Here is a 26,486-nt window from a genome sequence, read left to right on the forward strand (position 1 = left end):
GTCTACTATTTGTTCCCACATCTTTTTTTTTTTTTTTTTTTTTTTTTTCCTCCTGAGAGATTTCCCTATAGGGCACATGCACTCACTGGAAAGAGAGACAGGAAGTGACAAATCACTCCCCAGAGGGTATTATCACATTGCAATCCTTTCTTCTCCATTCTCTAGGATCTTGGGCATGCATGCACATGCATCATTTTACTTTCAGCATATTTGTGTCTTAGAATCTAATGTGTGTTTCTTTTTTCTTTTTTTTTTTTCCTTCTTTTTTTCCAGAGGGTATGTGTGTTTACTAGACAGAGAGAGACACACATGGAAAGAGGAGATGAAAAAAAAAAAAAAAAAACAGCAGTGGGGTATGGTCATGCCACATTCCCTTCTCCACCATTTCTCTATCCTGTGTGATTTGAGGGCATGCGAGCACACATTCTTGGCATGTTTTTAATTCTACCAGGGCTAGGATTTGAATTGCAGTTGACCATGTGGAATCCATCTTCCTCAACCACTGTGGCCCTGATTTGTGTTTCCTGTGGAAAGTATACAATTGGATCTGGCTTCTTTTATCCAGTCTGACAATTTTTGCTTTTAATTGGGAAGTCTTGTCTATCCATATTTCATATAATTATTTATATCATTGATTTACATTTGTCATATTGCTATTTGTTTTCTTTATGTTTTCTTTGTGCCCCCGGCCCTAAGAAACTTCATCACCTTCTTTTGTGTTAAGTATATATTTTTGTAATATTTAAAGTCTCTGTTGTCTTTTTTTAAACTTTATATTTTTAGATATTTTCTTAGTGATTTCTCCAGGGATTACAATATCATAGAGTACCACAATCTAGTTCAAAAAACTACCTATTTAATTCTTGTGAACTGCAACAGAAACTTTTCTCCAATAATGCTCCTTTCTCTTCCTCTTCGATTGTATTATTATTGCCATATATATTCCGCCTCCATCTATTAGAAACCCAATGCTCTGGAACTAATGTCTGTGTCCCCCACAAATTTATATGTTGGAACGTAAGTCCCCAAGGTGAGGGTATTTGAAGGTGGGGAGTTAGGAGGAATCTACCTCATGAGCGTGAGGGTGAAGTCCTCATGAATGAAATTAGTGATCTTATATGAAGACATGAGAGGGCTCAATTCACTTTCCTACACAATGTGGTGTGAGGACAAGGTTAAGATGATCATCTGCAAGCCCCAAAACAGGCTGTTATATTCTATTTTGTGCTGCTATAACAGAATACCATAGCCTGAGTAATTTATGAAAAGCAGAAATGTATCCTCTTACAAATCTGGAAGCTGAGAAGTCTAAGATCAAGATGTTGGCATCTGGTGAAGACTCTTGATGCATCCTTACCTGGTAGAAGATAAAAGAACCAAAAAGGGCTGAGCTCACTGTCCTCCCATGGCAGAAAACCAGGAGAGAAAGAATCTACTCCCATAAGCCTTCTTTTTATGGCAACATTAATTACTAATGAGGATGGAGTCCTTATGACCTAATATTCTCCAAAGAGCCCACCTCTTAACACTTTTGCATTAGGGATTAAATTCCAACTTGTGAATTTTAGGACATACCCAGTTCATAACACAGACCTTTGTGATATGCTCAATCTATCAGCTCCTTGATCTTAGACTTCTTAGGCTCCAGAACTGTGAAAACTAGATTTTTAAAAATTGTTTAAACTACTTAGTTTATGTTAGTGTGATGTGAACATACCAGTCACAGTGGTAAGACACTTAACAGTAGTACAGTGTTACAGTTATTTCTTCATACAATCTATACCTTCTAGAGAAAAGTAGAAATGAGAAAAAAAAATTCTTTACCTACATAGCCACCATTTCTAATACTCTTCATTTCTTTGTGTAGATTGGATTTATTCGTTGGTATTATGTTCTTTCAACTTGAAGGACTTCTTTTAATATTGTCAGCAGACATGCCTGTTGACGATGAATTTTCTCAGTCATTCAAGTCAAACATACTTGAGGGCAGGAATGTGAGTAGCCCAGTTCAGAATGCCACAGTTTCTCACTATTCTATCAAACTTTACAGTTTTCATACTCAGACACTTTGATTGTTGTATACCTTTGGAGTACATAAATTGTTCTTTGTGTCAGTTGTATTTAGGTTTATACTGGGTTTTCAGTGTAGTATTTGTTTATCATATCACTTGGCCAAGGCCAGAATTTCCAGTTATACTTTTATATTTTTCAGAGTGTTAGCTTTGAAGGTTAATATCTCTCTTTATCTTTGTGAAAGGTTTTATATAGAGTAATTCCATGAATAATAGATATTTTTTGCATTTACCAAGGAGCTTTTAGAAATGGTTGATTTCTTTTGTTGTTATATTTTCTTTTATAAGCCCTTGGTACTTAATTGATAGGTTTCTAAACTCTTCATCTGTTTTTTTTTTTTTTTTTTTTGAGACATAAAGTATTTAACCAGAAGTTAACCCTAAATCTTTTTTTTTTTTTAAAGAAGTTTTGTCTTAAGGTGCACTCACCAGAGAGAGAGAGAGAGTGAGAGGAAAAGTGAGAAATCATCCCCCAGGGTGGATGGCCATGCCACAACCCCTTCTCCTTCTAGGATCTTGGTTATGCATACTTATGCACCTGGCATCATCTTCTTTTTCTTTTTGAACAGGTTTTTGCTGCAGGGTGTGTGTGCTTGCCAGAAAACAGACAGAGATGGAGAGACAGAAAGCAAGAAATCACCCCCCCAAGGGCCATGCTACAATCCCTTCTTCTCCATTCTCCTCTCTGGATCTTGGGCACGCACGCACATGTGTCCCACTTGAGTTTAAACCATGGGGTCCGGGACTATATGGGGGTCCAGTGACATAGCCATTACGCCAACTGCTGGTCCCCAACCTAGCATGATTTTTAAGCCGCCAGGTCTATGCCTTAAATTGCAGTGGGCCATGTGGTAGTCCAATGACTTAACCATTATGTTATCTGCTGATCCCTACCCCAAATCTTAACTGTGTGCAATTTGTATTAATTGATTCGGCAAATATTTATTAGTTACCTGCTATGTATTAGGTATATCTGACATACTGTGTTCAAGTAACTAAATAAATGAACCTTTTGTACAGTGCTTTTTATAGTTTACAAAACAATGTCACTTTATCAGTCAAGATCCTGGCAAGAAGCAAATATTAGGTAGTTGGGAAAGTCATGACATATTTTTCTATGTTTTTTGATGCAAAAATGCATCATGATTTTCCAAACAACCCAGTAGTTGGTGAATGTAATAAAGGTACTGTTTACACAGGTGTGGGTAGTGTTTACGGAAATCAAGATGGGATATTTTAGAACTCTTAGACTCTTAAAAGCAGGACGCTATTATCCCTTCAATGTATGATGGGGAAATAGAGGAATATAGACACTAGGAGCTATGGAGAAGACTAAATGTAGAAGGGAATACCTGAAAGAAGCAATTGGTCTCTAGACGAAGACCCAACATTTGTGACAAAGTGGTGAGGGAGACAAAGGAATAAATTCTTGGCCTTCACTCTTCTTGTTTTTCATCTTTGGCTGGTGACATCTGTTAGCCAACCTCAACCATAGGAATAGTGTAAAGGAACCCATTAATTTTCTTTAGAAGTCAACCTGCTAGAACACAAAGAAGGAAGGAGAATGTGGAGAGTGGCTCTGGAGGGACAAATGGAAGGTATGAGGTATACTTACCCTCATTTATTAATAAATTTCATTTTATCTGCAAAAAATGTTTATCACATTTGTCTTTTTTTCTTGCTACCTTATTATTTTTTCACAATAGCATTCTTATCTTGTTATTTCAGGTCTTTATTATCTATTTTTTTTAATTTTATTTATTTATATCTTCAAGGAGAGATTTCCTCTAATGAGATCCTCATATTGCGATCAATTGCCAGCCTTTACCAGCTTGGTTTATAGATATATGCACATGTACATGCATAGAGGGAGGACCAGGGACACAAATTTGTGGCTTTACCATTTAGTTGTGTTGTTTCTGTGCAACTGCCTGGCCTCTATTATTTCATGTATGGTTGAAAAAGACTCTCTGTTCTTTCAGATGCCTTTAAAGGTATATTGCTGCTAGTTAGGCTGGAGTTTAGACCTGGGTCTTCTGACATAAAATTCTATTCCATTTTCCTTCGCCTCTGTCAATCCTGCTTTTCTGTGTTTACTTAGATTTTTTTTTCACAAATATGAGTGAGCATTCCTTCTCTTTTTAACCACTGTCGTGAAGTTGAAAAAAAAGATGGCTTTCTGATTTTATACTCTTGAAATTCATATGTAGGTCTTTACTACATTTTCTCATGTGTATTTTCATTATTTTATTTGAACACTTGTCAAAAAATTTTAGTGAGTTTATAAAATTCTATTTCTTAATTATCTTGGACTTGAGGCCCAAATGTTGAAATAATTTTTCTAGGCCAGGCTGTTCTTTGGTTGTTTTTGCCTAAAGAATTTGTATAGATTGAAATGCAGCTGCAAGTGTTAGTGATTTTCTGTTGCTTACTTGTCAAGATTTTTATTGTTTGGATGAGAAATAGTATTTCAAAACCTGGCAGTGTATTGACAAATACAGACGAGCACTTTGTGTAATTCTTTTTTTGAAAAACTACCTCTTTAAAAGACAAAGATTGCCTCTGCTATTTCTATTCACATGTATTTCCAACAATAGATTTATTGACAGCTCTTAGATAAGGTTTAATTCTCTACTCTCCCATGTTCATTATGGTGTGTGCTTTTCTGTGTGGAGAAAAGTAGATTAGGTTCTTATAAGTGACCATGCAATGTGAAGGCATTCTAGGTGTATAGAGAAAACATTTGACATTTTGTTACTAATCTGTGAAAGGTGTAGGTCTTTTTCTTTCTTTCTTTTTAAAAATAATCTTCAGTTGAGAATGTAAGTCAGGACTTTGAAGCCACCAATTCATTGGGTCACCTCAAGTTAAGGCCTTTGAACTGGGACAGTCCTTGAGCTTTCCCAACTAGCAGGTAACTCGGTCTTCCTTACTGTTCTTCCCTTTGGTTGCTTATTAGAAGAACTTAAGATGATTTACAATTGTGAGGCTTCCTGTTTTTCCATTTTCCCTTCCTTTGTGCCTTCCTCCTTTCCAGTAACCTCTACCTCACATAAAAGGAAAATCTGTACTTAAGTTCCTGAGCTGGAAATGACACATTGTTACAAATGCGTTTCCTGTATCAAACCTGGAAAACTCATTACAGAGGATTCAGGGCCCACATTCTATACTTCCACTGGAACCAATGTCTGTAAATAAGGAGGCACTACAAGTTGGCTGATAAGTTGTTGTTCTGAAGATAGTATGCTTTTTAGCAAAATGTTTGACCTTTTTTTATATTGCCTTAGGCCTGCTTAAAACCCTCAAGGTCTATTTCTCATCTTAAAAGTTCTCTATAGAAAAACAGAGTGTGTGGTTAAGATTTTCAAATTGCTTAATGTCTTTTTTTTCCCTGTGCCTTTTAAAAAATGGTAATTATAGTTATGCTGTGTAATCTCCCTGTCATTTTGCAAAATGGATTTCCCTTCTTCCAGTAGTAGATGCTTATTTATTGACAAGGGAAGCAACATATTGAATATTTTATGAAGACTAAATATGTTGGGCAAGAGAGGTAAAGAACTTTCATATGTATGGAGAAGAGGAACATTTTGTTCAATTTGAAAATTACTTTGGGGTTATTAAAACCCCTAAGTTTTATTATATGTTCTTGTATCAAGATCATTGTCAGCTTTGATTTGAATAGCTATACAAAACCCCTTCTTCAATACTTTTTTTTTTCTGTTGCTATAAGTATTTAATTGAACCAGAAAATGGAGACTTTCAGGAACATCACTTCACTTTGGGCAACATGGTTAAAGATATTAAGAAGTCAAAATATTTAAATTCACTTGTAGAACTTCTGTAGCATCAAATACTTGGGAGTTTTATAAGATATCTGAAAATTGTTTCAGCAGATTAGGATTGTTCGTTTCAAGGATGGACTGAATGAAATCTATTAATGAGATGTGCTTTTGACCTGAGGAAGTAAAATACTTCACAGTTTTATTAGTCTTGTTATCAGATGGGAGAGCTGAACTGTGTTGTATGAAATATCCTGTTCTTTTGGTCCAGATATTTAAAATTGAGACCTACCTTAAGATGCATAATGAAAAACCAAAAACACTTGTAAAGTAGGAAAGGAGAAATTTTTAATAGGAAAAATGAAGATTTTTAACAGCAAAGAATACACCACCACACCAGTAAGGCTCAGAGTGGGCAGCTGCCAGAGAAGAACAACTGCCCTAGGAATGTGATTAGATGTTACTTTTATTGTGGAGTCTTGTCATGAATATTTAGGAGGGGAGGTCTGTCATTATAGCTGGTCTGTACTTATCTCTAGAGTAAAGAGTTTGAGGAATTTGATAATCAAATTATATGTGCCCAGTGTGGACTTTGAAGGTATGAGCATCTGCATAGGGATGATCTACCCTGTTAGTTTATTGCCCTAGTGAGAATTAGAACATTGACCAAGCATCTCAGTGAGATAACTTCTCTTTTGGTGCCAGGGGGTCTAACTGTAGTCCCTTGTAACAGTGATTGATGTGTTAGATGTCCCCTTCGTTGGCATACTGGAACTCCCTGCTCATGATATCTACCTATAACAGTATATGACCAAATTGGAAATGAGGACATTGGACCTTCTTGTTATATTGTATCTACCGAAGTTATAGCATTGTTTTCCTGTTTTAAAAAAATAATATCAGTCATATGCATATCAAGAAATATCTTCAGACTTTCTAATTGGCTCACGTTTCTGCCAAAATAGTGTTAGAAACATTTAATACATTATTTTGAGTGATTTACCATATGAAAAGAGATATGCCCTGGATTGAATGCTTTCATTTGAGATACAGAAATGAAATCCACCTTCATTCTGTTAAATCATAAATTGCTGTTGTCATACACATTCTATCATAAATTGCTGTTGTCATACACATTTTATACATACCTCAATCTTGTGCAAAGAAAAAAAAACTTTAGTAGTCATTGAATATTATTAGTGATTGATCCCTGGATACCATAAACTCAACATTTATAGAATATTTCCTTTATATCTTTCTCTCTTCCTATTCTACCTATTATAGTTAATACAGTACTAATATTTTAATCACTAAGCTAAAACTCTGAAGTAGTCACATTTTATTTGTTCCTTATTTCCTTTGTGGTTGATAATCATTGACATGATTTGGCAGGATCATAGCAGTTCCTTTGTTTCTCCTACTGATAACAGATTATATTCTTCCATGAGGATTAGCAGATGACCAGGGTAAGTCATGACATCCTTTTCACTGGATTGGTTTGTGGGAAGGGGCATGTAACTCATGTTGGGACATTCAGAACCTTCCTCAAAACTTTTGAATTAAATAAGTTAAGTAAACAAATAAATTAGTAGGAGAGAGACACTCTTTTGCCTTTAAGATCCTATAACTGAAAGAATATGATTTGGAGCTTACTGAGGCTATTTCCCCCCTCTTTATAGAATAAGTTTGTCTACAGTAGGAGAGAATTTAAGTGAATAAACACTCCTATGAGAAGAAGAAAGAATGCAAATAACCTCTAAATTCCCTGCACCCCCCCATTGTCCTTAGAATTGTGCAGTTCCTGTGCTTTTCTTTTCATTTCTGAGAGCGTCTAGTTTTTATTTCAGCAAACTTCACTTGAGTTTCTGTCCATATAAAGTCCTGACCTCTGCATTTGTTCAAACAGATATACAATTCTGTTTCATAAATCTGTCAGCATTCCCTTCTCAGCAATTGAACTGCTACTGCTTTGGTACAGGCCTCTATTGACTCATTCTTGACTTCTGTCTGCCTCTCTCTAAACCCACCCTGATAGCCATTCTTTCACTCTATTGAGGTACAATTCTAAAAATGTTGACACCTTGCCTTGTTACTTAATATTATTTAGTGGAACCATAGTCCAAATTCTAGGCTTGGCTTATGGTGTTCTTTTAAGATTTGACTCTTGGATTTCCTACCTCGTCTTCCATGATTTTTTCTGTATATTCTATGCTCTAATCATACCACTAAATTACTTCTTCATTATGTGATTCTAGTTCACACATCTATGATTTTTGCACATATTTTCCCCATCACCTAGAATTGTACCCTTCCTAAATCAGAACAGTATCAATCTGATAAACTTTTACTACCCTTTAAAGCTTGAATGTTTTCCACACAGAATGAATTGTTCATCATATAATCTTTTCTTGTATATTTCTCCATCAACCCATACAAACCTCCATATACAGAATTAGGTTCTATTTCATGCTTCTCTGATACCAGAACCATAGCCTTCCTTTATAACACTGATCACACTTGAAGTGATTTACTTAATGTTTATCTTCTCTATGAGAGCATAAGAACCTAAAGAGAATACGTCTGTCCTGTTTACTGTTATAACCAATAATCATATGTTGACATGCAGTTTGTAGTCAATAAATATTTGTTAGGTGATTATTTTATGAAAGATAGGAATCGGTTAGTTTTCTTTCTAAATAAGGGAATGACACTTTTCATATATAAATTCTACCTACTTTTAGTAAGTTCTTGGGACTAGCAGTTAGCATAATGGCTATGTCTCTGGACTCCCATGTAGTCAATCGTGGTTCGAGTCCCGGACCCGGTGGCTTAAACTCACGCCGGGTGCGTGTGCGTGCGTGCCCAAGATCCTGAGAGGAGAACGGAGGAGAACAGAGGAGAAGGGATTGCAGCATGGTCATACCCCCTGGGTGGTGATTTATCGCTTTCTGTCTCTCTGTCTCTCTCTGTCTTTCTGGCGAGCTCACGTGACCTATAGCAAAAACCTCTCCTCTCAGCCCCCCAAAATGTTCTTCTTGAACATTTCCATTAGAAGTAAGAGCAAAGGAGGGTACTCTACACTGTTTGGGGTATCGAGTGGGATTTGGGTCTTGAATTATACTATTGAGTACTCCTTCTTTCTTGACACAGTTGTGAAGAATTCTGAAGTCTCAAAGAAAAAGTTGAATGGTAAACTAAATACTGCCCTACCACTGGTTGGGGAACTAAATTAATGACTTTTACTTCTATTCTTTCCTATGCTACTCCACTGACTAACAAAAATTGGACTTCTTTGGTAAAGCATTATTGAACTTATGGCATAGAAGTCTGATGAGTTACTCTGTTTCCCCCCTCACTGACTTTCTGCTGGTTTCCCTGTATGTAGAAGCACCATATACACATAGTCCACAGTAAGTGGAAGCTTAATTTCATGGAGGTAAGCAACTCGTCCAAAGTTACACAACACAATGTAACTTTCTGATTAATTGCCAGAGTCTTTAAACCACTTTGCCACATGATGTACATTATAATCAAGGAATGAAGAAAGTGATATGAGAAGATGGTGAGGAAATATTAATTCTGAGAAATAATTTTGGAAAGTGGTGGTTGAGCAAGGCCCTGAGGCTTTGATAACCATAATGGTGAGAGAGCTTCATACTATGGGAATCCTTGAGAAATTGTGCCAAGATAGCATGTCTGTGGGAACCATAAATAAAACTGTCTAAGAAAGTATGAAATATAATGGTAGATAAAGTTATACACATGTCTAGGGCCCAAATTGCTGAGGCATTTTCTGGCTTGTTGAGTTTGCGTATTGTTTTTAGGTGGTAGAACAATTATCAAAAGTTCAGTGAAAAATGGAACATAAGATAATGGGAGAGTTGATGGTATTAGAGATGAGAGATATGAAGACCACTTAGGAGTTTGTTGCTGTAAACTGAGTGAGGAAAGATACATGAGAATCTTAAGATAAGGTGATATGAGAATCTTTTGAGAGTTAGGATACATAGATCACTATCTTGTCATAGACTCAGGGTCACAAAGGTTATTACTGACAGATCCAGACCTATAACTAAGTCATTCAAATCAATAGTACATCTACTTAAAAATATGTGCCAACAGCATTTTTAATCTTTGAAGAAAAATGACTTTGAAAACGTCACTTAGCCTTCAAATTCCTATTTTTATGCATCATTGTATGATAATATATAAAGCTTTAATTATGTATCATGTATTTACTGTTTAATTGCTGATTAATAGCTCCTAATATATTTAAGGGAAAGTACTTCTTTATTTGGAGAATCAATTCTTATAGGGCAAGATGAAAATAGGCACTCAACTTCAGGAGTTAGACTATAGTTTTCTCCATTTCTTTCTTTTTTTCTCATTTATCATAAGGTATGTGTGTGCTTGCTGGAGAGAGAAAAAGAGAAGCAGATAAGGAGAGGGGAAAGTATCTTAGTTTCTCTCAATTGATTATTAGGTCTTTATACCTTTTCACCACTTGTAAGCACCAGGAACTGTTCTCACCCCTCTGCATGTATCCTTTCACTTAAACTGTAGAACTTCATGAGTTTACAATTAAGAACACTGAGATGCAGTGTCTATACAAATCTACACTGCTAGTGAAGAATAGAGCTGAAGTAAGACTTAGGCAGTCTTACTCCAGAATATATCCTTTTAATCACTATTATGTACTAACAAATTGGAATCCCTAGCGACTAGCAGAATGCTTGCTACATAGTAAGTGCTCAATATTTGGTGATTGAACCAAAGGATGCAGATTTCTTTGGCTTATTTTGGTGGCCAAAATGTATTACTATATTGCTGGATCTGGAGATACTCTGGGGTGGGACCCATATTTCTTATGGTTTTATTCTTAGATAGTGTACGTATTTGAGGGTATTTATATAAAAATATACATTTAAAATTTTATCTTTCTTTCACCTTTTTCTGGAGGAAGGGCTAATTATAATTCTGCATTGTTGGTGATTATTTAAACATATAAACTAACACAACAGATATATAAGGTGTCTCAACTGATTTCTGTTTCTTTCCCTTCTCAGTCTTCTGATCAATCAAAAGCACAGCTTTAAAAGCCCATTTTTTCTATGGTAAGTCAAGATTACACCACATGAAGAAGCAGGTTTACTGAGGAAAGATAAACTCTTTTGGGGAAGCAGGTACCATTTGGTAAATTGCCTTAACCAGGTGCCTAAATAACATGTAGAAATAAGTCATTTCTTTCACATAGGTGATCACTTTGTTTTCTGAGGGATTTTCTCTACTCAACAAATCCAATAATTGTGATTACTTAGTGCAGAAGGTGAGACCTTGGAATTGATTGGACTGGACAGGATGGGGAAGTCATATGATGCATTCTGTTTTCAGAAAAGAAAAACTGTATAAAAATGTATTTTTCTGCTTTCTAAAGGTATCTCTTTTATTAATCTATTTTTCTTCCACTATCTTATATAAGATATTTTAATTTGAAAACTGTCTTAAATTGCTTAGGATGTAGACAAGGAACAGCATTTAACTAATAATCTTAATTAGAATGTCCATGAGAACAGGTGAATTGGGTCAAGTGTTCTTGCAACTCTGTTTCCACAACTCTTTCAGTTGTATGAGTCTTTGAAAGAAGTAAACTCAAATAATACAAGTGACTATTGTTGGAATGTAAAGTATAGCTAAAGAATGCTTGGGAATAAAGAAGAAAAATGAAAACCTCATTCAAGTTAACCCCCTTTTAAAAATTATTTTTACATATCCAATCACTGTATGTCATTAGAGCATACAAAATAAATTTTCCCAGCTAGAATACATTGTGTATTAGTCCTGTCCAAGACATTATAAATTAACAGATAACTTTCCATTTTTGTGTCCCTTAAATATTTTGATTCTCTTTTTTTTCCCCATTGATTCCCTTTCTCTCAGCCTTCCCCATTTCTCACGTTTCTCTGACACTGTCCCTAGTATCCACAATTGCTCCCGATGCTTTTGTATCTTCCACTCTTTCAGTTAATGCCATAGAGTGAAGACATTCACTACATATTGAGTGTGGACATACAATGCTTCTCTTTCATAGTCTGGTTTGCTTTGCTTAGCAACTTAGCAGTAAATCTTCCATATTCTTCCACTTTCTATCAAATGTCAGGGCCTCATTTTTTAAAATTTTTTTATGGCTGAGTAATGGTCCATAGTGTATAGTGCTATACCTTTTGTATCAATTCATCTGTTTGTGGACACTCGAGTTGGTTCCATGTCTTAGCAATTGTGAATAATGATACAATAAACATGAATGTGCAAATACTTTTCTGACTGAGTGTATTCTTATCTGTGCAAGTCTTTGCCTACTCTAATGTCTCCAAGAATTTCTCCTGTGTTATCCACTAGTAGTTTTATAGTTTGAGGTCTTAGGTTTAGATCTTTGAGCCATTTTGAGTTGATTTTTGTTAGTGGTGAGAGATAGAGGAAAAGACAATCTTTTTAGCAAATGGTACTGGAAAAACTAGGGCTCCACCTACAAATTAACCCTTTTTGGTGTTCCTAAGGGATTTATATACCAATGGGATTTATTTATTTATGTCTAGGAAAAGAAAGGTAGCTCCGAAAAGAGAGGCAAGACAAAGAAACCACAAGACACCTGAATCACAAACATATATCCAGGCAGATTAGTTTTTAATTTAAATACACATAAATGTTTGAAAATATGGAAATTGATGTTTTGAAACCAAACTTGTTTAATATTCTTTGATAGTGTTCATGTGACTTTAGGGTTTTTATATTCTGGTTTGAAGATTTCTGACTCAGAGCAAATTTTATGCATGTATATATGGAGTTACATACAATAATGTTTATTGTAGCATTTTTTTGTAACTGAGAAAGTTAAAGGTATCAGAAATATCAACAGGAAAAATAAATGCTATGTAAAATTAAAATGAATGAATTACATGTACTTCATGAAGAGATACATGTATCAACAAGAATAATAATCAGAATGCTGAATGTAAGAGTAAGTTGCAGAAGAATCATTCTTTATAACATTTATACCAAGTTTGAAAATATGTAAACACCTACATATTACTTCTGAATATATTTTGTATACTACTAAGAATAGTTAATGTTATCAATTATCTGTTTTGTGCTTACAATATTGTCTAAAGTGCTTTTATGTTAACCTGTTTAATGCAACTTGGAGAAGATGCTAGTATTATGTAGTATTTTTATTTCTGTGTCTTATTTATTTTACTAAGCATAATCTAAGTATACATCAGTGGATGAGTGGATAAAGATATTATGGTATCTAATGCAACAAAATATTATTCAACATTTAAAAAGGAGAGGAAAGGAGTCAAGGAGAAAAATAGAGAGGCAAGATATTTGAGGTACACAGAAATGGACAATTGTCTGTTGATAATGTATATGATATCTTCAACTAAACTGGTCTGAAGCATATGAATATTTGGTAAATTCATTTTACAAGCTGTAGTTATGTACTAAATACAATAATAATAATAATAATAATAATAATAATGAGATCCTGCCTTCTACAACACGAGTGAACCAAAACCCTATTCTTAACCACCAGAATATATTAGTAGCCTTCATAATATTCCATATCATTGTTAATTGTTTACATTCAATTCAATTTAATACTTACCTGGCTTTGCATTCAGGGACATATCCATAATTTACTGTTTGATAGATATGCTTCTAGCTATTTATGTAAATTAATATTTACTTAATTCTCTCAGTATCTTTGTAAAGAAATTGCTATTAGCATTTCATTATAATGAGTAAATTGAGACACAGTAAAAATGAATTAATTTTCCCAAAGTAACAGCTGTTAAGTGATAGAGTCAGAATTAGAACCCATGTAGTCTAGTTTTACAATCTCTGTTCCTAACCATTGAGCTGATATTAATATTTATTTGAAAACATTCATGAAAAAGAGAAACACTGAATTTTAGATAGCTATTATCCTTGGGACATTCCAAGGGAAAATATGACAGCAGAGAGATAGATTTTTAAAAAAATCACTGACATGTAATTGACATTCATTAAACAAATATTTAAAGTATAAGATTCTAGATATTTTGACATGTATGTACTCATGAGACTGTTACCACAATGAAGATTGCAAACATAGCCATCACCTGCAAAATTAATTTTGGCTTCTATATTGAGGAGTCCTTTAGATATTTCTTGAAGAGCTAGTCTAGTACTCATGAAATATCTGAGTTTTTGCTAGTCTTGGAGAGACTTTAATTCTCCTTCAATTCTGAAAAATAACTTTGCTAGGTGCAGTATTATTATTTAGAAGTGTTTTTTTAAATTATATTTTTCTTTTAGCGCCTTGAATATATTGTCTTATTCTCTTCTGCTTGTAAGGTTTCTACTGAAAAATCTGATGTTAATCTGATGGGAATTTCTTTATTTATGACAATACTGTTACCTTTCTGTTTTTAGGATTCTGTCTTTGTCTTTGACTCTTAATAGTTTGATTACAATATGCCTTGTAGAAGATCTTTTTTGGTTAAATCTATGACCTTTCTGTTTCCTGAATCTGGAAGTTCATATCTCTCTCCATACGTGGGAAGTTTTCACCTATTATTTACTAAAATAGGGTTTTTTTGTAATGCTTTTTCCCATCTTTTCTTCTGGAACTTCCATAATGCCAATATCGCTTTGCTTAATTGTGTTTCATAGGTCCCATAGTGTTTCAACAAGATGCAAGAGAATTCAGATAATTCTGAATTCAAAATCAGAAAAACATTATATGCTTTCATTTCATTGTATGTATATTCCACATTTTCTTTATCTATTCAATGGACATGTAGTTTGCTTCCATGTCTTGGCTATTATGAATAATGCTGCAAAGAACATTAGAGGTAGAATATAACACTTTGACATACTGATTTCATTTTCTTTGGGTACAATATATACACAGAGTGAGATTGTTGGATCATGACCATCATAATGGTTATGTTACTGGATTCCCATGTAGTCGACTTTGGTTTGAGTCCTGGTGGCTTAAACTCATGCTGAGCATGTGTACGTGTGTGCCCAAGATCCTGAGAAGAGAATGAAGAAGAAGGGATTGTGGTGTGACTATCCCCTCTGGGGGGTAATTTCTTGCATTCTGTCTCTCTGTCTGTCTCTGTTTTTCCAGCAAGCACATACACCCAATAGCAAAAGTCTCTCTTAAAAAAAAATAATAACGAAAGGGATATAAAACCCAATCAAATAGGTATCCATTATCCTTTCACATAATTACCATTTTATTTGGGTGTAGATATGTATGGTAAGAGTGCCTAAAATGTACTCTTATCAAGTCTCCAGTATATAAGATTATTAACTATAATCCTGATGCTGTCCACTGTATTTCAGAATTATTTATTCTTTATAACTGCAGCTTTGTACCCTTTGACTTACATCTCCAATTTTTCTCCCTCACCTCAATCTGTAGTAATCACTGTTCATCTCTTGTTTCAATGTATTTGAATTTTTCAAATGCGATTCCAAATATAAGTGAGGTCTTATGGTATTTTCTGTGTCTGACTTACTTTAGTTGGTATAATGTGCTACGTATTTATCCAGTTTGCCTCAATTATAATAAAACATTTGTATTTAACATATTTGGTAATGTATTTTGGTTTACAATTCACATCTTAAAATTTGTTTTGTATTTTTATTACACATTTTATATTCTTGTTCATTTTCTCTATCTGACTTTTATTCAAATGGAAGGAAACTGGATTGTATAGAGGCATTTTGCTAGGGCATTTTTCAAGCAGCTGTTTTCTAAAAGTCACAAACTGACAGTTGAAATAGTTTAGGTGATGTGGGGAAATTATTGTTTGTGTACACTCACGTATAGATAACATGCCTCACAGGAATGGTGAGGAAGGTCAACATAATAACTACAGAAGACTAAAGATCAGATATTTATTAATCTTACAGAATATAAGCTTAGTGGGCATGAAGACAATATTTGATTTAATATATGACCTATTTTATAACACATAGCATAGTACTATTTGAATGAGTAACTGATTAAAGGCCTGAATAAGACTGTAGTTATGGTATATTCACAAGAATAATACAATGGAGTGAGGAGTTTTATAAGGTCCTATCCTGTGGTTTAATGCATGATCTTAAGAAAGTACTAAATATGTCTGGATTTCAGTTTACTCATCATTAAGTCATAATAAGGATTTCACAATATAAAAGGTGTCAAATCATTTTGAGATAAAAATTTCTAGACACAAATGATGCATTATTATTAGATACTATATAGAGCAGCAATTTGTAAGACATGCTATTATTTAGGAAAACCCATTTAAACTTTTAGTGGTTAAAAACAAAGGAGAAATCTACTTTCACTTTAATGTTGAAGGACATGATAACATTTACTTTTCATTTTATTTATTTATTTATTGATTGATTGATTGATTGATTGTACTGTAAGGTGTGTGCTCTTGCTGGAGAGGGACAGAGTAAGAGGGAAAGTGAGAAAGCACTCCCCAGGGAAGATGGCCATACCTCAATCCCTTCTTCATCCTCCTCTACATTTTTGGGTATTCATGTACACGTGCCTGGCATGTTTTTCAAGTCACAGGATCTGGGACTCTAACCCTGCAGTCAGCCATGTGAGATCCAGCATCTTAACCACAACACCACCTGTTGGCTCCATATTTAATTTTTAGATCATGAACTTTTGGAGGCAAAGATACTGCCTTTTTAACTTTGTTGTTCTAAGCATAGTGTTTTGTTTTTGTTTTTAGTTTTTGCTATAAATTGTGTATGCTTGCTGGAGAGACTAAGACAGAGAGAGTGAGAAAGAGAGAGAGAATGAGAAATGACCCACCCCCTGGGGTGGGGGTGGCCACACCACAAGTCCTCCCCTCTGTTCTCCTCTCTGGATTTTAGGCATGCATGTACGTATGCCTAGCATATTTTTTTAAGCTGCTTGGGCTGGGATTCCAGCCACACAGTCAGTCATTAAACTGCCTTAATCTCTACACCATTTGTTGGCTCAAGGATAGTAGTTTTATTAAGCATTATACCTTAAAATGTACTTTCACTTTGTAGTATCTTTTTATTATATGTATCAGCTTTGGTATATAGAGAGCTGTGTTGTTTAATGGTTAAAGCCATGTTGCTTGATTACAAATACCAACAGTGATTTTTACTTGTTTCCTTGCTATATATCTTTCGATAAATTATTTTATATCTCTGTGCCTTGATTTTTCTTTTATGTAAAGAGGCGATATTAGTGGTACCTACTTCAAAGGGGCTATTAGAAGGATTAAATAGGTTAGTATACTTAGGATAGTATGTTTCAGGTAGGCATGCTCAGAAAATACTGATTTTCTATTAAAATTAATGTTCATGTTAATTAACATAGGAATACATGTTCATCTTTCAATTAATATGATTCTTACTTTAGAGTTGAGAAAACAGGTTAGAAAAGGTTAGGAAATTGTCTGGGGTTGCTTAGTAAGTGGCAGAATCAAAACTATTCCAAGTTTAGTACCATTTTGTAATAACTATGCTGCTCTCTGTAATGTATGGCTCAATATATATATTTTTGATATAGTAGTTGAAAGAGCAAATTTAATTGAGGAATTTTTTTTGGAGTTATGAATACAATTGAAACTAGAAAAATTAAGATGAAAGTCTTTGGTCCTAATTTGTTTGTGTTTTTACTTTTATACCAATGCAAGTGTTTCAATGTGTGTATACTTAACAGGAGGTAACTGTTCTGGCTCTGGAATGAAGAATAGTCTGGCTTTTCAGGACAAAAGTTTTTTTAAAAATTTTTTAAAGGTTTTTGCTGTAGGGTTCGTGTGCTCACCTGAGAGAGACAGTGAGAGGGAAAGTGAGAAATCACCCCCATAGGGGTGAAGGCCACCTCACTATCCCTTTTCCTCCATTCTCCTAGGATTTGGGGCACATATGCACACATGCCAGATTGTCTTAAGTCAATGTCTCTGGGACTTGAACCATAATTGGTCATGTGGGAGTCTAGCTCCTTAACCATTATGCCACCTGCTTATCCCAGGACAAATTTTAATGAGAACACATGAAAGCAACTTGATGATAATTGAAAAGGCTGGGGTAGGGAGAGTGATTGTCTTATTTTGGATCACTGCCTCATCAGTCCTAGAGTCCGGCCGCCAAATAATGTTATAGCTGAAAGAACCTTAGATGTTATATAACCAAATATTTTCATTTTTCAGATGAGACCTTGAGAGAATAAATAACCTACTATTGTTATACAGAGTCAATTGAACTAGAATACATGTCTGTTGATTTCTGGGCTACCAACCCATCTATTACATACAGCATGGTTGCCGCTCAGAAAAGTGAGTGACATGACTATAGGACTAGGAAAAGAAATAATTTAAAACTTCGTACATATAAGTTTAAAATTTAATATAGGAGTATTCTCTTGGAGGCAGACACACTAGAGCTCATTTGAAAGCAGGATATTGCTGTACTCTTCAAAAGCAATACAATACCAAGTTCTCAATTGCTTTGTTGCTATCTATAGTCATCTTGACACTCTTAGCTATTGATTATCTGGTTCAGGAATTTACATGAGTCCTTACTTTTATTTTTATTTCATTTTGCTGTTAACATTTTGGTTAATTAACTGTTCACTAGGATATCAGAGAGATGAAAGAAAAAAACTGGTGGTAACACCTAAGATTATACATTTAAAAAAAATACAATTGTTCTTTTGGTGGAGAAAATGGAAATTAAGTTTTTTAGTTGTGAATGTACCATTTTTATTCTTACATAGCAACTACTTCTAATTTTTATTTAAAAACTATATATTTTCATGAGGTCAGCAGGTGGTGTGGTGGTTAAGGTGCTAGACTCTCACATGGCTGAGTGTGATTTGAGTACCAGACCTGGCTGTTTACTTTCTTGCTTTTCCTCTCTTCCTCTCTCTCTCTCTGCCTCTCTGCTTAGCACATATGCTCTATAGCAAATTAAAAATAAGAATAATAAATAAAATTAAATAAATAATTATTAAGAAAAACTATATGTATTCTTCAACATGTTCTAATAGAAGTTTAGAAAATATCAAACACAGTCCAAGTTATGTATTCTTGTTCTGAGAATTAAACAGCATCCAATATGTTAGAGGTAGTTTGTATACCATAAAGCTTAACATAAATACATAAAGTATTATTGTCCTCATTTCTGGAACTAGGAAACTGATGTTTGTGATTTTTCTCTTAGTTCACAGATGCATGTCATAGGCTCCATATATTGGGTTGTCAGGGAAGTCATGATGCATTTTTTGCATTGAAAAACATAGAAAAATATGTCATGGCTTTTCTGACAACTCAAGACCATCTCAATCTGTCAAAGACAGTTGGAGATCTAAGCACCTGGATCTTAAGGTCTTGTCAGGCTTATGTGCTACTTTCACCACAGCATGGATTAGCTGAATATCTTCCTTACTCTGGGATGCATTCCAAATTGTCAGCCTTACAGATTGTGAATGCTGAACATACCAGTACTGAATGATGACAATTGTTACCATTAGCACTCATAATATTTAAATGTATGTATCACTGATCTGCACAAATATTATTAAAATACAGTTCTCTTACTTTTCTTACCAGGTAACCTTGGCCGAGTGGACCAAGTCTCTGAGTTTGAGTATGATCTGTTCATTAGGCCAGATACCTGTAATCCACGCTTCCGAGTCTGGTTCAACTTTACTGTTGAAAATGTGAAAGAATTGCAGGTGAGAAAAATAGTGGATACCTTGTTTGGTTTTAGTAAGGAAAATGTGCTTAATGACTGTGTTAGAAGTATATTCTTATATATCTAAATCAATGATAAAGTTTTATTTAAAAAGATGTAAAAAAGTAGGTACAGTATGCTGACTTTTATCTGATATCTATTAAATAATACAAATATTTTATCTTAGAATAAAGTGCTTTTGCTGATTGAAGTATTAGCATGACATACTAGGCTTCCTTAAGGGTTACTATAAGGAAATGTTGGAAATTACTTGCTATCATATTTTGATAATGTGCTGTTCTCTATTATCTCTTCTTCCTAAAGACCGATGAGAAATATTTCTCATAGGCCTGCCTCAGTGTTAGAAAAAGCTTTCGTCTGTGCAACAGAATGTTTATATCTTTAAAACTATGTAATTCATGTAAGTGTTCCCATTTTCCTGTTTCATTGGCTATTGGGAAACTCAGTGCAAATTTTCAGCACTCTCTAGTAGTTCTGGAAGGGTTTTTGCTTGTGTTTCTGTATACTTTCATTTTATTCTAAATGTATGGATCTGCCTTTAACTATGATTTCTGCAGCTACATATTTCTGATAGTGTGCAGGCCTTTCAAATTCTAGTTTTCATGAGAAAGTTTTGATGATAATATAGAGCCAAGTACATATGCTTTGAGTAAACATTTATAAAAATATAACTTAAGAAATCAGTTATTATTTTCTTATATTGAGACAACTGATCATGAAAGAATCCACACAAACTTTGCACACATAATGTATTATGATTCTTTTAAGTACATGAAAGCATAGCTCTGTGACCCAATGACTACTTTCTTCCTTCAGGTTGTCTTTTTCCAGTATATTTGCCAGAAAGGAGTTTGTTTAATATCCTCTTCTGAGCTAATCCATCTTGTTTGCTCTTTCACCTTTTTACTTTCTCTGTTTCGCTCAGCTACAACTTGAGGGATGTGTTAGGCAGTAATCAGTGTCTCCAATTTAGGAATTCTGAATCTTCCTTGACAAATGTTCTGGCTTGCTGGCTTTAGCAAAAGCAGCATGCAGGAACAGTCACTTCACTTTATTACCAATTGTCTTCTCCACAGCGCCACTGACACAAGAGTGAGTGTATGTAACGTTTACTGATTAAAAGGCTAACTCAAAGAAATAAGATATAGGGGGGAGACATGAACATTTTTGCTATATACGATTCATTGAAGAATTTTAGGACAGAGAGAAGATAAAAAAAAAAAAAGAGTTAAACCTCACACAGAGAAACCCTGAAAGACAAACTTGAGTTCCTAGCTTTGCTTCTTGGTTTTACTCTCCTATGACATAGTTCTTCATTCATATTTCACAGTAACATTAATTATACTCCTTTTCCTAACTTTAGGAAAACTCACACTTTACCTACTGGGGTTCATCTGACCCTAGGACTGTCCTTGTTTCACCAAGACAATCAATAATCTTCAAAGTGTGTTTTCCAGAGTCTGTGTTACTGAGTTATGTAAAACTCACAGTATGAGGCTTTAGCCACATGTACTGTACAGAGTCTTGGCACTTTTAATTTGGGCCCCCTATGAACATCTCTCTACTGCTATGAGGTAAACATGTATCTTCATATTTGTCTGTTTGTATTCCTGTCTCATGAAGTAACTTAATGGGTGCCACACACACACACACACACACACACACACATCTGAGAAACAAATAATAGTACTGAAGAAGTCAATTCATACAAAGGAAGGGAAACATTTTCTTAAAAGCAATAAATTATTCCAGAGTTTCTAAATTCATGAATGGGCTTACTCTTTTATTCTTTTTGCATAGCATACAAACATTCTTGATCTTATGTGTTGCATTCAGTAACTTGCTAATTCCTACGAAATGGGGCCATTTACAGAATCTTTCATCCTTATTATATCCTTTGCTAAATAAAGACTTATCAGGAGCTCTAAAATTATACTTTTTAAAAACTTTGAGTTATATTACATTTTTGGGCAAATTTTTCTGTTACTTTAGTCTATAAAGATTATCTTTATATAACTTATGCAGGTCAGGAAGAGGGATGATGGGTGAGATGATTAGAGATTTAGGGAAAATGTGTTCCTTTAGTTGTACAGCTTGAGATAGTCTTTGGAGAAGCTGTTCATAGATTTCAAAGTTTCTTTGAAATGTTCTTCGCATTTATAGTTTGTTTATGGGGATGTGCTTTTTGTTGTTTAAAGTATCTCTGCCAGACTATTGTAACTTTCATATTATGTGTTAAAACTGTACACTCCCTTTTGTAATGTGTTATCAATTAAATAAGCAAGTAACATGAATGTGTTTCCAGGGATTATTCTGATAAGGAAGTTGGGTCTGTTTTATGGATGGTTATTTTTAAAGTTAAAGGAACCAGTGTGTGCTCTGTCTCTCTGTGTTCTGTTTTCATATCCAGTGCTATCCTACCCTTGCTACAATTAGAATCTATGAACATGTTTATCTGGTCTCTTGGAGCCCGATGCTTTATCAGTCTCTTTCTCTGTGCCATCGGCTCATTAACTGTAATCACATTACATAGTTATGGAAATCTGTCTCAAGAAGGCATAAAGATCTGCTGGAAAGATACAATATATATCTCTAGCTCACAGGATATTTGTTTTCATGGTTGTCTACAAGAAAGAGAATGGTTTTAGTATTAAGTTTGACTCATGAGGTCCGTTTTTATAACATCTCTTCCCGTAATCTTTTTCCATCTCTCCAATTTCCGTTAAAATGAGCCCAGCATGAATATAATCTAGTCAAGAACCTTATTTAGGGTTTGGTACTAGCAAGCAAAAAAAAAAAAAAAAAGTGATCCCAGGCTGACTCCATTAGATTAATGTTAAAGGTTGCGGCATCAAATGTACAGTATAAGCAGGTTTAACTTTTGGGTTATTTTCCTTTATGTTGTCTGTCTGGCGAGTGCACGCGCCCTACAGTGAAAATCTCTCAAAAAAAAAAAAAAAAAAAAAAAAAGTGATCACAGGCTGACTCCATTAGATTAATGTTAAAGGTTGCGGCATCAAATGTACAGTATAAGCAGGTTTAACTTTTGGGTTATTTTCCTTTATGTTTGCAGGAATTAAAAGCTTGGAACATATGGTACTCTATCCCAGGACTGATATATTAACCCCCCAAAGTAGTTGCTAAATAGTGCATTTGCAAGTCAGTGAAAATGAAATGTCTTGATGCCCTTATGGAAAAGTAATTTTCTCTCTGAAAAACTGATATTAAATATTCTTATGTGGAAATATATTATTGATGCAGCAGAGTACTTGTGCGATGTAAAAGAAAATCTTCCTGTTTAAATACTCATGATAAAACTTCAGCCAATAAGAAGAAATAAAATGGTATGCCTGGATTATTTCAACTATGTTTTCCTTCTTTTACAATTTCTATCTCTTTGAGTTTGACTTTCCCATTTCTGATTATAAAATTAGTCAATCTTCATTGTAGCAAATATGGAAAATAGAGATAATTAGTAGTAGTAGCAAAGAAAAATGCCACACGAGCACACACATATACACTCATAATCTTATGAACTAGAAGCAAATACTATTGGTTATTTGGAATATTTCTTTCTAATCTTATTTATTTTGTAGTTTAGTTTTTGGGGCATAATTAAATTTTTACTTTAAAATTTTTATCTTGGGTCTACAGAACATAACATTATCACAAGTAATTTTCTGTCCTGAAAAACTTCATAAACATGGCTGTACAATAGCTATTTATTGCTGGGCTTTTCCTTACTGTTAGGCATAAAGATTATGATTCATTATATGTTGTTACAAATAACATTGTAGTGAACAACTTTATTTGGTGAGTGTTAATCAAATTTCATTTTGGTTCCTTAGGATGAATTCCTATCACGGAATTGAAGGGCAAAAAATAAGAACATTTTAAAGACTCCTTTTTTTTTTTTTTTAAGTTTGCTGGAGGGCATATGTATTCACCAGAAAGAGACAGGGAGACAGAGATAGAAAGGGAGAAAATACCTTCCATGAAAAATGGTAACACCTTGATCCCTTCTCCATCTCTCCGTCCTTTTGGGATTTTGGGAATGCCTACACATGCACCAGGTGTCTTTTAAGATGCACTGTCCAAGAGCAGAACCATATAGTCAGCCATGTGATATCTAGTTTCTTAATCACAAAACCATAGGCTGGCCCTTAACACTGTTTATACTTATTTGTAAATTGCTGACAGTTTCATTATTTTGCTATCCTGTCAGCAGTGAATGAGATGCCATTTCTTGCTTTGAATTGTTTTATGAACTCAAATATTCATACATCAGAATACATTCTTAATTTTTCCACATTTTCAAACTTCACACAAATAAGTAGGATATTGTGCAATGTCTCAGGCCTCTAGTTATAGAGAAATTATTTGCACTATAGCAATAATATGAGAAAACAAAACTGACCCATTCATTATTTTCACTCTTTTTTTCCAACTCATCAATTCTGTTTTGTCTTGGTGTGCCAATAGATTGTCCTCTGAGGTACATAGAGAGAGATTTAAAAAAGTGTTTTTTTAACAACAAAGTATTTAAGTAGTAATGTAGCTTAAACACACATACATATGTGAATACATGCACACATATGCATACACACACACTTTTATATAGATATGCTTGAATTTGACCTCTAAATTCCAAGAACATTTGCAATTTCTTTAGTCTATAGCCTAGAGAATTCAGAATCAGTAAAACTTCATCCTGGCCATTGCAAAATCAATGATCTGCAGAGGCAGCATGGCTCAGTAGAAAGAGCACACACAATGGATTCAAACAGATTTGGGTTTATATCCTGATTTTGATACGTATGAGCCATTGATCAGTCATTTAAATTTTTTTTAACTTCAATTTTCTCATCTGTAAAATGAAGATAACACTATTTCATAGGGGTGTTGTAATAAACAGGACAAGGGCCAGCAAGTGGCGTGGTATTTAAGGCATTGGATTCCCTTATGATCAACCACTGTTCAAGTTCCTGGCCTAGTGAGTTGAAAACAATGGTGGGCATGTGTGCATACATGCCCAAAATCCCAAGAGGAGAAAGGAGGAGAAGGGATTGTGGCTTGGCTATCACCCCTGAAGGGTGATTTCTTATTTTTCTTCTCGCTATCTTTCTGTCTGTCTCAGTGAGAACACTAAAAAAAAAGGAAAATATCTGAAAAGAAAAATTAAATTATGCAGGACACTGTGTTGTAGTACATAAAAGGAGCTCAGTGTTTGATGGCTATTGTTTTTATTAACACACCATGATGCTAGTAATAATACTAAGAACAGCAAGAGTAAAAACTACCACCACAATGGACTACTATTTAAAAACCTATTACTGTGGACCAGAAGATGGTGGAATAGTTACATCACTGGACTCCCACATAGCTGAACACTGTTTGAGTACCAGACTCAGCGGCTTAAAACTCAAGTTGGGCACATGTGCATGTGTGCCCACAATACCGAGAGAGAATACCCCCAGAGGATGATTTCTCACTTTCTGTCTTTCTATCTCTGTTTCTCTGGCGAGGGCACATGGCTATAGCAAACAAAACCAAACCAAAAAACACAAAAAACTCTCTCTAAAAACAAACAACAAGAACTATTACTGTTTTCCATTCTGTTTTTATTTCTTCTTGTTCTTGTTCTTCTGCTTGTCCTTTTCCTCCTTCTCCACCTTCTTGAAAAATCTTCTATTTCTAATTATCATTATATAATAAAGCGATATGTAGTGGTTTTGAATGCAGACTCTGTTTGACATATCTGTGTTCCAGGCTTGGCTTTGCCTCTTATTATAATATCTCTGTGACCTTGGGAAGGTTAATGATCTACTTATCTACTTAAATTATCAATTCCTATGTGTATTTGATGGGATTAGTAGTAGTACCTAGCAGGCTGATGTAAGAATTACATGTGATAATGCATATAAAACACTAAATATAATGCTTAGAATATTGGAAGTGCTCAGTAAATGTTAGCTATGAATATTACTGTACCTATAATACTACTTATACTAAATCGAAGGTAGATTCTCATATTCTCTGTCATTCAATTTATTATAGTAATAGTTAACATTAACTGAACACTTTTATACTACAGGTACTGTCTTAAGTCTTTTATATTAATTAGTTAATCCTCAAAATATTAATTTGAGGTAAGTATTAATATTATCCCAAACCCACTTTACAGATGAAAACTTGAAAGAAATTAGGCACAGAAGAGATTAATAACTTGCCTAAGATCACACAATTAGTGAGAAGTATAGCCAGAATCTATACAGTTGTAGTCATATAAAAATGCTCACTGTAGTAGATTTGTAAACTATAGATAAATACTGGCAGCAGTGAAACAAACAAACAAGCATTCATATCAATAATGCTCCCACCTTGAATTGCTACAAACATTTTGACATATTTAATTTTAGGTCTGTTTGTTTTTTGAAACATATTGTTTCCTGGATTTAGGAATTATTCTAACTTTTGCTTTATATTACCCTCACAATTTTATCTCAGTAGATGCAGGAAAAAAAACCCTAAAATTTAGTACCCATTCTAACTAAAATCCATAGAAAAATAGAATAAGAAAAAAAATTCTCTTATCTGAAAAGATTCTCTTTTAAGAATCAACAGCAAACATTATACATAGTGGTGAAATAGAAATATTCACTCTAAAATGAGGAATAAAATAAGGATGACCTTATCAATAAATTTTCCAGAACCTAGTAAAAACTCTAACAAATACAATAATACAGGAAAAAGAATGAGTTATGTAATGATTAAAAAGAGGCATAATTGTAATTATTTGCCATTAAATGATTGTCTAAAAGAAAATCAAAGATAATTCAGA

The 26,486-nt window shown here is 34.2% G+C and overlaps 1 protein-coding gene across 2 annotated transcripts in view; it reads left to right on the top strand.

Annotated features, from left to right (window-relative positions):
• The window catches only part of AGBL4 (AGBL carboxypeptidase 4), a 1,284,896-nt gene that overhangs the window by 96,305 nt on the left and 1,162,105 nt on the right, over positions 1-26,486 (top strand). For both annotated transcript variants that reach the window (XM_006147266.1, XM_027771347.1), the window contains exon 2: positions 19,501-19,625. In XM_006147266.1, the coding sequence (XP_006147328.1) occupies positions 19,501-19,625 (125 nt within the window). The remainder of the gene's footprint in view (positions 1-19,500; positions 19,626-26,486) is intronic.

The sequence above is a fragment of the Tupaia chinensis genome, unplaced genomic scaffold, assembly GCF_000334495.1.
Source record: "Tupaia chinensis unplaced genomic scaffold, TupChi_1.0 Scaffold000207_1, whole genome shotgun sequence".
Taxonomy (NCBI): Eukaryota; Metazoa; Chordata; class Mammalia; order Scandentia; family Tupaiidae; genus Tupaia; species Tupaia belangeri.